The sequence below is a fragment of the Ptychodera flava genome, chromosome 2 (genome assembly GCF_041260155.1).
Source record: "Ptychodera flava strain L36383 chromosome 2, AS_Pfla_20210202, whole genome shotgun sequence".
Classification (NCBI taxonomy): domain Eukaryota; kingdom Metazoa; phylum Hemichordata; class Enteropneusta; family Ptychoderidae; genus Ptychodera; species Ptychodera flava.
Window position 1 is genome coordinate 44385610 of NC_091929.1, and position 17050 is coordinate 44402659.

General features: G+C 36.4%; 1 protein-coding gene across 11 annotated transcripts in view; it reads left to right on the top strand.

Moving 5' to 3' along the window:
• Positions 1–13021, top strand: part of LOC139121810 (protein inscuteable homolog) — a 69808-nt gene extending 56787 nt beyond the window's left edge. For all 11 annotated transcript variants that reach the window (XM_070687012.1, XM_070687027.1, XM_070687036.1 and 8 more), the window contains 8 exons: positions 1152–1266; positions 2814–2924; positions 4494–4619; positions 5351–5522; positions 6139–6314; positions 6967–7204; positions 8180–8256; positions 8988–13021. In XM_070687012.1, the coding sequence (XP_070543113.1) occupies positions 1152–1266; positions 2814–2924; positions 4494–4619; positions 5351–5522; positions 6139–6314; positions 6967–7204; positions 8180–8256; positions 8988–9119 (1147 nt within the window). In that variant the 3' untranslated portion in view covers positions 9120–13021. The remainder of the gene's footprint in view (positions 1–1151; positions 1267–2813; positions 2925–4493; positions 4620–5350; positions 5523–6138; positions 6315–6966; positions 7205–8179; positions 8257–8987) is intronic.
• The last annotated feature ends 4029 nt before the right edge of the window (positions 13022–17050 follow it).

The following is a 17050-nucleotide window of genomic DNA, read 5'->3' on the forward strand; positions in this document are numbered from 1 at the left end:
ATCACGGTCAGAGAAGGGTTTTTATACTCAGTACTTCAGAAACCTGTCTGCAGCAAACTTCATTAGTAGAACCATCTGTGGACTCTTCAAACTCCTTCTGGTGGTATCCAACCTTTTGAAAAACTGCCATATGCACGCCGACAGTCTAAAAGCCAGAAACTGAATTGAATAACAATTGAAGTGTAAATTTCCAAGCCAAAATTAGTCACAGATAACACAATAGATTCATTATGTACCTGAAATGAAATGTTTTTATCTGCACTGTATGTAAAAGTTTTAATCTCTTCACTGTCTTCGCATCATAGGAACACATTTCTCTTTGCATGGTGTCAGCTTACTGAGAGTAAGGTCAAAGGTCAAGATGTGCTCTCAGGTTTTCTGTGCAATCATCTGAGTAGACACTTTAGATTGGGGATGTGAATATGAAAAGTTTGCCGGAATATTAAACTAAGCCCCTTCACTGACTTACAAGTTCTTCAAAGGAATTGCTATAGGATGTAAGAGAGTTGAAACCCTCAAATTGTATTTGTTACGAGATGCATGCTCAGGCGAAGAGTTTCTCAGTAGTATGGACTGTTCAAACTCTGACGTCTCTAAAGTATTGAAAAAGGGAAATGCCGGTAGCTAGATTTAACCTTGTCTCCAGGATTTGGCGCTGTGTGTGATTCTATTTCCCTAATTGTACTTTAGTGCCTGTTTATTAACCTGCATCTAATGCAGATTGTAAAGGTTCCAACAACAAGATTGAAAATACTGGTGTTCACTTGAAGTGCTTATTGGACCAAAGCTATATCAGTGAATTTTGTTTGACCAATAAAACTCATTGTATTTTGCTGGGATTAGTTTGATATTATAGAAATAACATTTCTCTACCACTTCAACATTTTGTATAAGTTATAAAATGATGAACTTTTGGTGACAAAATACCTAGAGACAGACTGTATATATTTATTAAGGTACATGTACGGTCTAAATTGTTCCTCATCTGCCTTTCTTAATTTTCAGCTGACTTGTAAAGTTTTAGAAATTTGAAACTTGAAAAGTTTTTGTTATTTGCCAAACACTGTTCCTTCAAAAAATTCATTTATATATCTTTAAATATTTATTTGTTTCTTTGTTTGTTTGTATTTTTTGTTTGTTTTTTGTCGCAGTTTTGACAGGATAAATGGAGAGAAGCCGCAATCTATGCCAGTTCTAAATTGCCTTGGAGATTTAGCCGAGTCATTTACAAAATTAGTGGATATGTTAGAAATGCACCTCATAAAGGTAAGCAATATAGATCTCAGAAACTAGCAAGTTACATATATTGTTGTTTCATCGTTATTTACCTGATTTACGTGTGAGCAAATTTAAATCCACTAGCCAAAGCTCACTGGCCTGGTTGGTTTGGCTTCTACTCATGCAATAAGTCAGTGAATTATGCAGCGCAGTGAAAGATGCAAGGTAGATGATTATTCAATATTGGTCAGGAACATTAGCATATAATTTGAATACAAAAACAGTATCCATTAATGTAATTTGCATAAAGGAATATAATCTGCATATATGAATACTAATACAACTTGTATCTTCCTAAGAGAAGTAAAAAGAAAAGGCTTATCTTTAGTTTCTGTTTCGGCTACTAGTCCATTAGCAGGGGGATCTGAAAATGACTTTGCTCACTCCATGTGTTCAATTTGTTGATCAGTTCATTGATTGATTGATTGATTGATTGATTGAATGAATGAATGAATGAATGAATGAATGAATGAATGAATGAATGAATAAATGCATTGAAGAAGATCCACTGAAGCAATTCTGTTAATTCAACAACCAAAGTAGGAAAAGAAGCAACAAAATACTGATGATAATTAAAAAATACCTTGGCAGCAGCCCACATAATTAGTATTCACAGCGCACAAAGACAAAATTAAGTCAGAAAAAGTACAAAAGACAAAGTACAGAACAGAATACAATATCAAATAATGAAAGTTTTGAAATATTAAACCATGGACTGGAATGAGGGAATCCATTGCAGTGTTGGAGGTCTCCCAAGATTTGTATCAAAATACTGTGTAGCCAGAACCTAATCTTGGATGTTACAGAAGAACAAGCATACATATAGAGTGGTTGAATGAAATGTCTTTGAAGGAAAGTAAATAATGTCCTAAGCATCAGACTATCCGGAGATGAACATTTTAAAAGTTACACTTTAAACTCATCAGTGTGCCATGACTGCACCAATTTTTATGCTACACTAACAAAGTCTTGAGAAATTTTACTGGTTACACAATATGTTTGTATCAGCCAACTCAAAAGTGAAAGTCTTTTAATAAAATATTGTGCTCAAACTTCCCTCAGTGAAACTTCCAACAATTTTCTTACCAAATAAGGATAAAAATCAGGGCCCAACATATACTTGTATTTGAAATTCAAAATGCCATCCCTCTGTTAACTCTATTGGGAAAAATAAACTTTTGATTTTCGAAAAACAAAACAGTGGAAATTTTTCTTACTCCAATAGCTTTGAAATGAGCCCTAACAACTGGTAGATCAGAAAAGAATTCAGTAAATTTGAAAGTCCAAAGATCTGTCCATGAGGCACATTCTACCAGTAAATTTCAATAAATATTAAATTTGACTCAAAGTGTCCAGATGTATCATAGGGACGGCACATTGCTGCAAATAGTTTCTCCAATTTTGATATTGTTTTTTTCAAATATGCAGTGGTCTAATAATTCCACTGATCTCTCCAGATGTGATTATAACCACAATGTTTCAACATTCTGTGGGATTCAGAAACATTTTATGTTTTTCTATCTATTGTTTAACAGACTTTGTTCGACTGGCTTGGAGATGAATCAAGTTGCTGTGTGAAAACTGCCATAACAGTGTTAACAAACCTAGCACAAGAGGACGACAGATGGAGTCGACTCATCGCCAAAGTAAGTCCCCGCAGAATATTCTTCTAGTTCATCCCCATTACAATAATAGAATCATCTGAATCATTACAACTTTGGATTAGTCCATTTTATCATAGGTTAGAAAATAAATGCCAGACTGTGTCCTCAGCTGTATTTGAAATCGATATTTCAAAAACGTGGTTAAGATGATGAATGCTAGTTAAATAGACAACGGTATTAAAAAATTAATTACAAAAATATTGTTACAATATGGTATTGTTTTCACTTACTTGCCCTTGGGTCTCACACCTGAGTCTGGTCATCGCATTTTTTTGGTCGGAGTTTCATCTCAAGACTACTTTTTAGCAATAGTCCATAAAGAATGGTTTTATTTTATCTTTTGCAGACATAAGATATTGATTGGCGATAAAAGTTTATTTGATGGACTTTGTTGTGAAGTCAATAGAAAACACTAAACATGTATTGGAAAGTTTCCAAAACGTTGATTTGCTCGGTTATAAACTTACTGAAAGTACCAATTCTGAAATGCTAATCATGTTGATACCATTCTGCCCTTCAGCAAGTTTTAACCTTATTACCAAAATGGTTAAACCCTAAACCACTGTTATCATTGCAATTATGGAGCTGTTTACAGGGAATTGGGTAGAATATGTTGAGGTAGTACGCGCCTCAAAAGTGAAGACTTAAACTTTTGCTCACTTTTCCGGAATGAAACTTGCAACCATTCTCTTGCCAAATCGACAATTAAAATGGGGTCAACCATGCAAAGTTTGGAACTAGCGAAACAAATTACCCAGCATTCTGCGATATTTGAAATTCAAAATGGCTGCCATATTTCCTGTGTTAACTTTATGAGGGGGAAATTTGGATTTTCAAAAATCTAAGCAATTGTAAGTTTTTCTTTCTTCAAGAGCTTTAAAATAAACCTCCACAAGGGGTAGATAAGAAAAGAATTGTAGAAATTTGAGAGTTCGACTATCTGTCCCCGAGGCACGTTCAACCTTAAGGTCAAACAAAATTGCCGATTTTTACCTTAAAATGATTACACAAAGTAAAATACATCTTTAACAGTCATTGAAATTTTGACATTACTCAACTGATTAGACAACATCTTCAGACTGTGAGTGGAGCAATGTTAGAGATTAATTGATAAAATGTTGATGTAATTAACATAATTTTATTACCAAATCAATAAATCTCATCAAAAATTCTTTACCCAATCTGTATCACCAGCGTATATTTTAATGAGTGTTTCTGGGTCACTTTTTAGAGCAAGGTTTAATGTGAAAATATCTGATAAGATGAAAATTTCATAATGAATATGTGTATGTACAAAATGTGCAAAACTTTACAAATGATATACTCAAGTATTAAAAATACCAATTTATACAGAAAATTAGTCAAGACAGGAAGCTTTCCATTGGTGTATTTTAGTTATCTCACCAGCAATATTCTGTTGTACAAATACACACAATCAGTCACGTCAGATTTACTCAACCCATGTAGTGTTTATAGTTTGCACATGTTACTTCAGAAATAACATGGAGAATGTTTTCATATTTGCATTTTCTGTATTTTGTTTTCATACAGGATGGTGGCATGCAGGCGCTGTTTCACCTTTGTAGACAAGACACGTTTTCATTTCTGCGCACTGATGCGCTCAGGGCCGTGGCAATAATTTGTTGTATGGTTGAAAACATTGTGGAATTAGAAAGGGTAAGAGATATGATTGACAAATACATTTGCAACTTATTAGAAATGTATTTTACTAATACTGGTGTGGAAATGTTTTACTGGTAAACCTGCATATACATACTCAGTTTGCTCTTTACGTTTTATGATTCCTGACCTCTTTGATTCAGTGTAGGCATTTCTTGAAACATCCTTTTGTGAGCCCTATACCTATACAAGATGAGTAAAGTAAAGTTTTCATAAGTCAAGGATAAAACTCTTGACACAGTTGTGAACAAAATTGGTCAAGACAACAAGACAAGACTGTCCCTATGATGAACCATTTTACAAATCAAGATATTTCTAGGGGTCCAGTTATTTCAAAATGCTATGGGAGGGCTCCCTAAGAAAATCAAAAACCTAGTTTCAGATCGTAATATATCTTCTGAAATCTATCAAACACTTTTTCAATGAAAATTACATTGTTAGTCCGAGATTGGACCCTGTAATCTTGAGATGAACCAAGAACACACAATACAGATATGAGTGTATGCAGATATTACAGTTTCTTCACAATGCCAAAATTTAGGTAAACTTAATTTATCCAGTAAAATATAAAGCGATAATCTTTCACACCTCTCATTGCTGTTCAAATATTTTCTCTCTTTCAAATTGTATTTGTACTAATTCATCTGGTTTCAGCTCACAGAATTCTTTTCTGAAATCTATTAACAGCTTTTTAAATTAAAATGAACGTTCTGTGATTTCAATTGCAGGCAGACGGAGTTGAGTGCATCACAGATATTCTGTGTGACACCAAGACCAGTGAGGATGTACGGACAGAGGCTGCAGGGGTCATAGCACAAATTACATCTCCAGACCTTGACCATTACAAACCAATCATGGGTTTCATTGAAAACCTTGAAGACCTTGTCAAAGCTCTCATAGGTAATTAAATTCCCTTTCCTGTTGAAGTTTTGCAAAATGACGTCATCTACAAGTCCTTACAAAAATATATCCCCTCGGAATCCGTTTGATTAAATGGATTTAAAATTTTGATATAGGGTTACTGCTCGATCTCTAGAAGCTAATGAGATGCACATATGAATAATGTAAAATGTCTTTCATAATTATCAGCAATGGACTAAACCCGAAATTCAAATGGATGGTATGAACGAAACCACGTGCACGTATGTGCTTTGAAATAGGTGTATTTCCATACGCATTTGCATATGTTGGTTTGTTTGTACCGTCATCATATGATCTCTTGGGCATACTAAGTTTGTAGAACACTGCCTGTCTATTTTATTCTGGAGTAGAGCCATTATCTCTCTGATATTAAGTGGAGTCCTAGCTGTTAGAATTCTGTAGGACTGTGTTCAATAGAATTTCTGTGAATATCCCATTGTCAATGAAGAATTTATAAATACGTCCATAACAGGTAGATTTTTCTAAGAGATGCAATACCACTCAACCCAGAGTTTTATATCATACAGGACTACTGCACCACATCTTATGTTTTCCTCTCATTTAAACTTCCTCCCATTTTAAATTCCATCTTCAGCTCTTTCAAGAGATGCCAGCAATAGTGATGTCTTCCTGGTTGCCACGGCAGCCATCGCCAACGTTACCTTCATGGACAGCATGGCCAGCGATTTCTTAGCCCAGTACAACGCTGCCTCAGTGCTCATACAGGGATGCCATAAGAAGAAAGCGCCCTCGTTGTATGCCAAGGATCAGGTGTGTGTTTCTGTGCATCCTATTGCAAGTTTTTTTATTCGCAGGTAATCTTGTTCAGACAATTTGCATTGTGTGTCCACAACAGGTACTTTGTTTACTTTTTGACCTGTTCACCCCAATTCCTTGTAAACAGGTCCAAGACTGCCATTGATAACAATGGATTGGGCCAAACCATTGTGGTGAAAGGGTAAAAACTGTCTTACAGAGTATTTGAGGATCAGCATGATGCTACTGCCTCTGAAAGTGGGCTTTGATAATTGTTGATGAGCCAAACTAAAAAAGTAAAAAAATCTAGACACATTTTTTAAGTATAATATTCTAAGATGTGTCTCCAATAAATGGCACATTTGATCATCGAAAAGTGTATTTGTTTTCATATATTTGAGCATTAAATTCTATTCAGGATTATAGTTGTGAAATTACACTTAGCTTTGAAAAGTTCAGTATTTGAAAAAACTGACATTTTAAGCTTGTGTTGTCAACTCAGTTCCTCTTTGACAAAAACGTTTTCAAGTATCATTAAAACTTTAAAAAATGAACAATACTTTATCATAGTCAATCAGTTAAGAGACTTGGTCATTTTCGAAAAAGTACCGAAAGAAGTATGACATATAATGTTATATTTGTTTTGTGTGATTTAATTGGTTCACAGGTTGCGACAATTCTGGCCAACATGGCTTGTATAGAACAATGCAGAGAAGAGATTGCAGCTGAGAATGGCATTGATCTGTTAGTGCAATATTTACATGAACAACCCCGTCCACACATCAATGGTTTTCTCTCAGAGGATGAACTGTCTGCCTGTGAGAGAGTTCATCAGAAAGCTGCCATCGCATTGGCCAGGCTCAGTAGAGAGATTAACAATGCCGATATCATTTACAAAGCTAAAGGTATGTAAATTATGTATACTCTTCTTGTCCCTGTTGAGGTATTACACACCTCAAAACCAAAATACATTTTTTGTTCAAACATCACCCAAGGAAACTTAAAACTGGTCAGGAATAAAAATCAGGGGTCGTACTGTGCAAGTTTTGGTAATATCAACAAATTACCAAAATTTACATTAGCCCAAAATTTATCGATATGTGAAATTCAAAATGGCCACTATCCCATGTTAACTTTATGGGGAGAAAAAGTAAATTTTTGATGTTCACAAAAACAAGATCTGGAAACTTTATTTACTCCACAAGCTTCAAGACAAGTCCACACAAGCAGCATATCAGTGAAGTATTGTAAAAATTTAAAGTCTGAATATCTGTCCTGGAGGTGCATCCTACAATGATGTATCTAGTATTTTTCACCTCTGTTTGGTACAAAAGAGGGGAAATAATGTTAGTCAGATCATCTTTGAAATACTTCAAAGTTTCATCTTCAGAAACAGAGCCAAAGTAAATGATTACCCTGGTGCACCGAACATGCTTTTGTTGTTCTTGAGAAAAGTTGTTTATGTACACTGGCTGTTTGTGCACAAAAATTAGTATATAATGTTCTAGAACAAAAACAGAAACAGTGGATCTTAAAGGTACACAATGATTAATCTATCTTTATTTAGTGTGCTGAACAACATGGTGTATAGATTAGCGTTCTTTGACTTTCTTTTATGCGCCTTTAAGTAGAAGAATGCCAATTTTGACTCTGGGATCAGAAGACGGGCCTTTAAGTTGGAAAAATGCTCATTTTGACTCTGGGATCAGAAAACAGGCCTTTAAGTAGAAAAGTGTACAGTGTCTCCAGAACTCAATATTTTTAATGAGATTTTATTTCACTGAAGGAGAAATGTTTGTTCCACCGACACATAAGTAGCCTTTTTAATGTACAGTTGTTGTTAAGTTTGGATTGAAACGTGGCTTTTCATCATTTTCCAGGAATTCCAAGGCTGGTCCAACTATGTAAAGATCACAGAGAGAGAAATAGCAGTGACTCAGTGCTGGTTGCGTGTCTGGTAAGTCACAATGTTAACCCCTTCATGACAATGGTTTTTCCCTATCCTTTGTAATTCTGTGGTAGAATGGGACAAGTACACAAGGAAATGGGGTAAAAAAGGTTATATTGAATTGATTTGGTTCAATTCCATTTTACTGGTACCTGTATGCAATGTATACTCCAGGAAAAAAATTATGGAAAATGTTGCCACTTTGCAAATATTTTAAGTGTTAGATTAAACTCAGCAGTACATGTAAATTCTGTCAGTCACATGGTTTCAGGCAGTGTCCAGGTAACTGGATATGAGTAAAAAATTTAGAAAATATGTGTAGCCGGCAGCTGCCAAATATAACTGACTGTTAGCTAAAGTTTGCTGCCTGTAAAAATTATTAGTTTAGTAAAAATCAGGACATTTTGCACAAACTTTAATTGCTCACACACTACTTGTAACTGTTTATACTTTGTTTTTGCCATCTGTAACTAAATTTTCTATATCCCTGTGAGTACGCTACAATTTTACCCAACTTGTTTCTCTGCAGTTGTGCCGTGTGGCAGCAATGTATGAAAACCATGCTTAACATTATCAATCAGAAGGAGAAAGAATGTCAGCGCAGCAGTTCCCTGTCACCTCAAAATATTTAGTTTTCATATTTGATCTTTTGATCACTGTTTTCAGAAGATTCTGAATGACAATCTTCAATCGAGCAGATTAAAATTTATACATTTTTTATTTCCTTCATTTTCACACAGGCTGCTTTGAGAAAACTTTACAGTATGTTAGGAAACACTGCATTTGACCCTGAAGACACTGTACAGCTCATCCAACCTAGACTTTTAGATTCCTACCTCTATTGCACATCCATGGAAGAGACATTTGTTTGACCTCAACTTGACCTCGGATATGACCTCAACTTGACCTTGGAAGTTATGGCTCACACCAGCAGTCAAAGTGAGGCTCGGTTGGTTGAACCAGTCTCTGAATTTGAAAAAAGTTTCAACCATCAGGGCATTCCACAATGACATTGGCGGCTGAAGGTCATCGTCATGATGATATCTGGAATTAGGTAGAGGAATCCCCATTTACATATGAAAGGAGGAATGATGTCATGTGACTGGAGACGGACAGAAGGAAAACAGCAAGCTTTGAAATGCATTAAGTGGTTAGGTCTGTGAAAAATGTCTTTAGTTAAATGAGAAGATTTTTACTGAGAAAATATATCTACATAAAATACTACCATGTATATCATACATGTGTACGTGGATATGTGAATCAACTCTGTACAGTTAGAGCAAGACACTGTAGTTGCTGATTCTCTGTCAAGACTGTTTATATGGGTAGTTGCTGTACTGTACCCTGTCTATGCACTGCACAACGGCCCTTTTTACCAAATTGTCAAAAATCGAAGGAGCAGCATCAAAAGTTTGATGTAGGATAAAAAAGGGCAATATTCAAGAAGTAGTGTTTGCGACAAACTGCAGTAAGTACCACCATTACAGAGCATCTGTCTTTAGTCTATGGCAGGTGTTATATTATGTCATCAGTTATTTAATGGGTGTACCACTTACATGTTGCCTGAAAAAGTAACTCTCACTTTGCCTTTTAAAATCTCTCCTAGTCAAGAAATCAGTTTTTTGATCCGATATCATCATACTTTTGAATTTGTAACTCAAGCAAATGAAATTGTGGCTGTTATGTTGGAAACCTTGCTGTTAAGTGCCTCTACCTCTCACTGAGTCTCCCCTTCACTGCCCCCATGTTGTCTGATAAATTAATATAGTGTATGTAGACCAGGATCGTCTGTTGTCCAAAGAGCATAGAAGAGAACGTGAACAGAAAATGTAGTGCACTCATCAATCTGTACTCCGCATTTATTCATCATGCCATCTGTGATTTTGAACTCAAATTTGGAGATACATGCTGGAAAGTATTAATGTAACATAAAAGATACAGTTAAACATCAATGCAAGTTTTCTGTTTTCTGGAAAAGATGGTGGTGTTGCTTCATTCTTAGGGCATTATACTTCTTTATAGCTTTAAATAGGACATTTTCTGTAACTTTTAGTGTCTGTACTTCATGGAGGGAAGAGGGCGGTTTAGTTAAAATAGTTCATATTTTAGATATACAGGGATGGATTGATTTTACATGGAGATGTACTTGCTTATCAGCGTCAAGAAATGTCCAGCATATCGCCATTGATAGGTCATGGTGTACGATGCGCTTCACAAGTCGTCAAATTTATAGTCCGTGTGGCCAGAGGAGGTACAGAGACTGTTTTAACTAGGGGAAAGTGCGATGAACCAGAATCAACAGCAAGTATTGTAGAGATCTCCGAGCTATACATAAGAAAGTACGTGTAATCACAGCCCCGGAAAATATACCAGACAAAATAATTGCAAAGATAGCCTTTCCTTATCTGATTTATGTAAATTCCAGTGAATGTGACCAGTCAAGGCTGGTCTCAGCATTCCTAACTCTGCTCGGATGTCTATTTTTTTCACTATAACGAAAACACCATGTTCGGTCTTTGTCAAGCCGATAATTGTCGCTTTCATTGTGAAATGTAACACCTTATGGTGAAATTAGCCTCTGGCTCTGTCTTCGTCACACTCAATGGACAGGAAAGTTGCCTCTTAATCTGCCGTCAAATTTATTACTAAGTGCACTGTCTTTTGTCAGTTTCCAGTCATCCCTGGCATGTATGGGTCAATCACACAGGACTCACATACCATGCCAAACCTGTGTCATTGTGTATTGTGTCAAAATTTTGACAATGGTGATAAATGACCGGAGAGACCTAGAAACATCCACAAGTGAACTTGTTTTGAGATCATGCTGACATTCACACATGCCAACATTCACACATCATGCCAGCATCCACATATCATGCCAACATCCACCATGCCAACATCCACACATCATGCCAACATCCTCCCATCATGCCAACATCCTCCCATCATGCCAACATCCACACATCATGCCAAGATCCACCATGCCAACATCCACACATAATGCCAATATTCACACATCGTGCCAACATTCACCCATCATGCCAACATCCACACATCATGCCAACATTCACCTATCAGGCCGACATCCATTTATCTTGCCAACATCCACCTATCATGCTGACATCCATGTATCTTGCCGACACCCACACATCATGCCAACATCCACTTATCATGCCGACATCCATGTACAGCAATTCACTCAAGTAAACCTGATATATTTTCCGATGAGTGCCAGTCATACATATGCTTTATAATTTCACCATCACATGATTATTATTATTCTTACATGTATGTCGATAATTCAAAGACTCATAGTCATTCATCTCAATTCACCCAAATCAACCAAAAATCCACAACATTTCACTGAGTGCAAATTGTCATGGAAACTTTCCAAACAGAGCATTTTGACCAAAATTTTTGTGAAGGCAACATTTCCTTTAGTGGTATACAGAGTTCAGTTTCTAACAAACTCTACAACGTGTGGAGCGGTCTCAGTCAGAAAAATGTAACAACTTAGCCGGCTATTGAACCACTTTTTTTGGGAGTGGAGATTAAGCCGAGCGGTTCTCTCTATTGCCTCTCCGCTAGGCGACTGATGCCATATGTTGTGGGTTCGAACCCAATTGAAAACTAGCCGTATTACGTCATGTGCTGTGATGTACTGATTTTCTATACCTTGGGAGATATTTGCACTTGATAACACCAATTACATATAAAGATATTAATGTCATGATTGCGATTTCCTAGACATTTCAAATTAAGGCTGAAGTTTGAGCAGTTTCTGACTGTATTAAGTACAGAAGAAAACAGTCCAATTTCTTGAAACTATTAAAACTCCCATAGATGAATCTGAGAATTGCTTAAGACTGAAGAGCAATGTTCAAAGGGTGTGTAGACTAAATTTAAAAATCATGGAAAACTAAATACTATCTGGCTTTTTGTGTTCTTTTGACAATCATGTTACACCAAATTTCAATTTTTAGTCATAATTTGCAGAAATTTACATGCTGTGTGTCAATTTTGTCAGGAAAATGTCACTTTCAGTGTTTTGCAATCAGGAAATAAGAGAAGCCCATATGTAAGCTGACATGTCACCCAGAAGTCCTAAAACTATCATGCCTTTAAATTAATATATGTTTTTGTCCTTGAAAATACTAGTTTGATGGCACTACTGTATGGAAAAGTTTTTTTCCTTTCTGTAACCACACACATTTGTACACCACATTTATGTTAAACAATAAGTGTTCCTTTCAAAATGTGTATCATGGCTCAACAATTTTATGACCTTCGATTCTTAGTTTCTTCACCTCCTTAAAAAATTATGGTTATGTTTCACATCTCTTCTTAAGCCAGATGAGGTCATAGTTTGGGTCACTGAGGTCACACAAAGGTTAAATGTAAAAGGTCATGACTTAATGATATCACTTGTCATGTGTAAATTTTGTGTCTCCTTTTGATCAAGTTGGATTCAATTATTAAGATGTTTTATTCTGAGATTGCCGAAAAATGCCACTCAATGATCTTGTAAACACAATTCAGTTTGACCCTAAGCATGTGTTAATATTGTTATATTATTGTAATTTTCTTTATTAAAAGCACCACCACACAGCCAAACTGTAAATGTATTGATATAATTAATTTATTTCAATTTGTAAAGACTTGTAAATATTTTGTACATAGTCAAAAAAGTCTGTTTCCTGTAAAATAGAATTATGTCATATTAATTCTTGCAGATGTATAAAGCATAATAAAACTAATAAACAAATTATTGATATATTTTCTTTTGGCTTCAGATATCTTTCATTTGTGAGATTGGTTTCTCTCTGAATGTAGCTGAGAAATTGTAGGACTTGTATGTCTTGCGAATGCAAGAGTGGGGCCTGTTTTATGTGCAAAGGTTGGTCGCTTGAGGGCGCACTGCTCAGAGGAATGCGTCCTGAAGTGACCTAATTACAAGCCTCAGTGTGCAGAAGTTTTGGTCTAATTATTATATGAGCAATGGTCTCTGATATTGGTTATTCTGTACAACATGGAATGTCTTCTCCAAAGCTCCCATGAATTAAAATTTTATTAAAGGGCCAGTAATGCTAATTTTTGCTAATTTTTTCACCATTTTTGTTTTGAATGTCGACCACAACTCTCTGTTCTCAGCTTGTCAACCTGTGTAAACTGCATTGTTATTGTTGGAAAGTGACATCTAGTCCGGACTAGAATTCAAATATAAACAATAACAATGCATTTTACACATATAGACGCTAATAATGGGTTTTTCAACATTCTTTGGGGACTAGGAAAAGTTGCAATTGATACACAAAATAAAAATGATGAAAAAATCGGCAAAAGTTAACATTACTGGCTAACCATATTACAAAGTAAATAAATCTTTAATGATACCATTTTCGATATTTGTAAGGGCAGTAGTCAGAAGACTATACCATCAATTTGTAGAGATATATCAGAATTATGTCATTGTTTTCTGTGGGTATGGATGAGGAGAACTTAAAAAGTATGTTTATCAAAACAGTCTTTTAGAAGGGTCTATATACTCCTTGCAAGTCCTTGAAAATCGATAAGCCATCCATGACTTTCAAAAATCATGAAATGATTGATCATGATGCGTAAAATGATTATTAAAATGATATTTTATAATTATGATTCTTGGGAGATGGTATTTAGACCCTCAAGACCTTTGCAGTTCCGGTCTGAAATAAATTGATTTCTTAAATTGAACAAAAAAACTCTGATGTATTTTTGAACCAAGCCCCTCCCATGATATCGATTGCAAAGTACATATCCATAAGCAACCTAAGGTTTTTGTCACCAAAACGTTTATTCTGATTGGGTTGCAGCAAATCATGTTAACACTCAAAGCAGAGGTCCCTTGAACGCTGAGGCATGCCATCAATGAAGACTTGTAAGCTTGGACACACGTCCGGGAGTTGTGGCTGGTGCGCCCTCTACCTTCCTCTTAAAACTCAATTATGGAATACGACGAAAATTCTATGCTTCATGGATATACTGGTATAGTCAACAAGTCTTGCGTCAAAGAGTGGCACGTCAATTTTCATGAAGCTTAACCATTTCACCACTATCTTTTTATTTGTTTGTTATTCAATTAAGCATATAATTGACCTTTTCCCGACATACAGCCACCTAGCAGGTCAATATATTTCGATGAAAACCCTCCACAGGTAGGTAAGCTTTTCTCCAGTCAAAAAACTATAGAGTTTTACATTCGTTGTAGAAGACATTAAGCAAAGAAACAATCTGGCATCTTAACCAAATTATTCGGGACCGAATATATAGTTGACTGTCATGCTAAGTGCTTTGCCGAGCAATGTTTGCTTAACTTGAGCTTCAGATTCGAAAGGTTCATGTTTGCTCCCAATGTGTTTTTCAACGGTCGATTGAAACTTTGTGGAGATAAGTTCACTGTTACGCGAAGTACTTGGGTTATCCATTAGTGTGCAAGGAAAGATGTACAAGAGTTTGGATTTACCGACATGCGGAAATTCCTGTTGAACTTCAGATTAACCTGTGAAAGATACGTGATAAAAATCGTTTCATGTTTTTACGGATGTGTAAAGTGAGGCATGGAGTTACTGCCAGAAAATGTTGTCCCTCTCAAGGAAGCAGAGGCGGGTACTCGGCCATGTGAGGCGTTTTTGAGTACCCTAAAGGAAAAAAAAGATCCACCGGAGGTCATAAAGAGCTCCAAATGGCCGAATTTTCACGTCTTTTCTCTGGAAATTCAAATAGATAAACTTGTTTTGCAGATTTAGCTTATATCCAAGCTTTTTTCCGACATACAGCGACGAAGAAAGTAAATTTTTGGATGAAGAGCCTCCACAGGTAGGTAAACTTCAATGCAGTAAAAAAGGTAAGGGTTTTATATTACTGTTGTAGAAGACATTTAGCTACGAAACAATCAGGCATCTACTCAAATTATTCGGACTGTCATGCAGAGTGCTCTGGTTACCCACGTGGATTGTCCGTTAAGAAAGAAGTACTTGATTTTGCGTTTCTAGCCTGAGCATTGCTTGCTTAACTTTAGCTTCAGATTAGGAAAGTTGGTGAGAAATCAGTTTTAGCTCCCAGTGTGTTGTTCAATGTCGATGGAAATTTTGCAGAGATAAGTAAGTTCATCGGCAGGATAAAGTTGTAGCTGAGTTCTAGTTTTCCGACATGAAGAAATTCTATAAGATTGACATGCGAAAGACACGTTATAAAAAGCCGCTTTATGCTCCTATACGGATGTGTAAAGTGAGGTGAGGAGTCAGTGTCAGAAGCTGTCCCTCTCAAGAATATAGGGCGAGTACTCGGCGGTGTGAGGGCGTTTTGGGGTAGCCCGAGCAAAAAATAGGGCCCCGCCGGAGCGGGCAAAAACTACCCAAATGGCCGAATTGTCCCGTTTTTTTCTCTCCAAATTCCAAAAACTAAACTTTCTAAGCATGTCAAGTTTATATTAAAGCATATATTTGACCTTTTTCCGACATAAAACCACTTAATACCTCAATATTTGGATGAAAGGCCTCCACAGGTAGGTAAGCTTTAATGCAGTCAAAAAGTAAGAATCATTCATACCTTCAGAAGACATTTAGCTACGAGTTCTAGTTTTCCGACATGCAGAAATTATTATTTAACTTGGGATTAACATGCGAAAGACACGTTATATAAAACCGATTCATACTCCTACGGTAGTGTGTAAAGTGAGTTGAGGAGTTAGCGTAAGAAAATAGTGTCCCTCTCAATGAAGCAAAGGCGATATAGTACTCGCCGGTGTGAGGGCGTATTTAAAAAAATGAAGCCCAGGCAAAAAATACGGCCCCGCTAGCTGAAACGGGTAAACACTATCCAAATGGTGGCCGAATTTTCCCGTTTTTTCTCTCGAAATTCCAAAAAGTTAAATTTCTAAGCAAGTCCAGCTTATATTCAAGCATGTGTTTGACCTTGTCCGACATAAATGAAGTATATAAAGTGAGGTGTGAGGGCGTAATTAAAAATGAAGCCCAGGCCAAAAATAGGGCCCCGCTGAAGCGAGTAAACACTATCCAAATGGCGGCCGAATTTTTCCGTTTTTTCTCTCGAAATTCCAAGAAGGTAAAATTTCTAAGCATATCAAGCTTATTTTAAAGCATGTGTTTGACCTTTTTCCGACATAAAACCACTTAGTAGCTCAATATTTGAATGAAATTCCTCCACAAGTAAGGGACTGGTCAGTTTCTTCAGCTGGGGGGGGCGATGGATTCATGGGGGGGGGTCACCCTGTTTTTGACTTTGGTGATAGGGGGGGTCACCATGTTTTTGAAATGCCCAATAGGGGGGGTCATTGTGTTTTTGAATTTTGAAACAGGCTCATCATTGCCTAAATGCTAGTGTCAGCCACAAATTTCATCATTCAGTTGTATTTTTTTCGGCGCGCCCTTCGGGCGCGTAATTTAATAATCAGTCATATTTTTCAGCACGCCCAACTTTAACATATCAAGCATACATACATCAGAGATATCTGTATGTTCAATATTTTTCAGCGTGCTCTTCAAGCTCATTACTTTAATATATCAGACATTTTTCAGCATGCCCTTCAGGTGCATGACTTTAATATACAAGGCATATATATCAGAGATATCAGGATGGTTCATATTTTTCGGCGCGCCCTTCGGGCGCAATACTTTAAAAAATAGCGTCAATGACACTGTAGCTCCCATCCTGGACTATTCAGTGTTTGTTCTCTGGTCAGATATTTGAACATGTGTGAAAGGGATAAAGTGCATGAAGTGAAAATACTTAAATGAAATGTACTGGA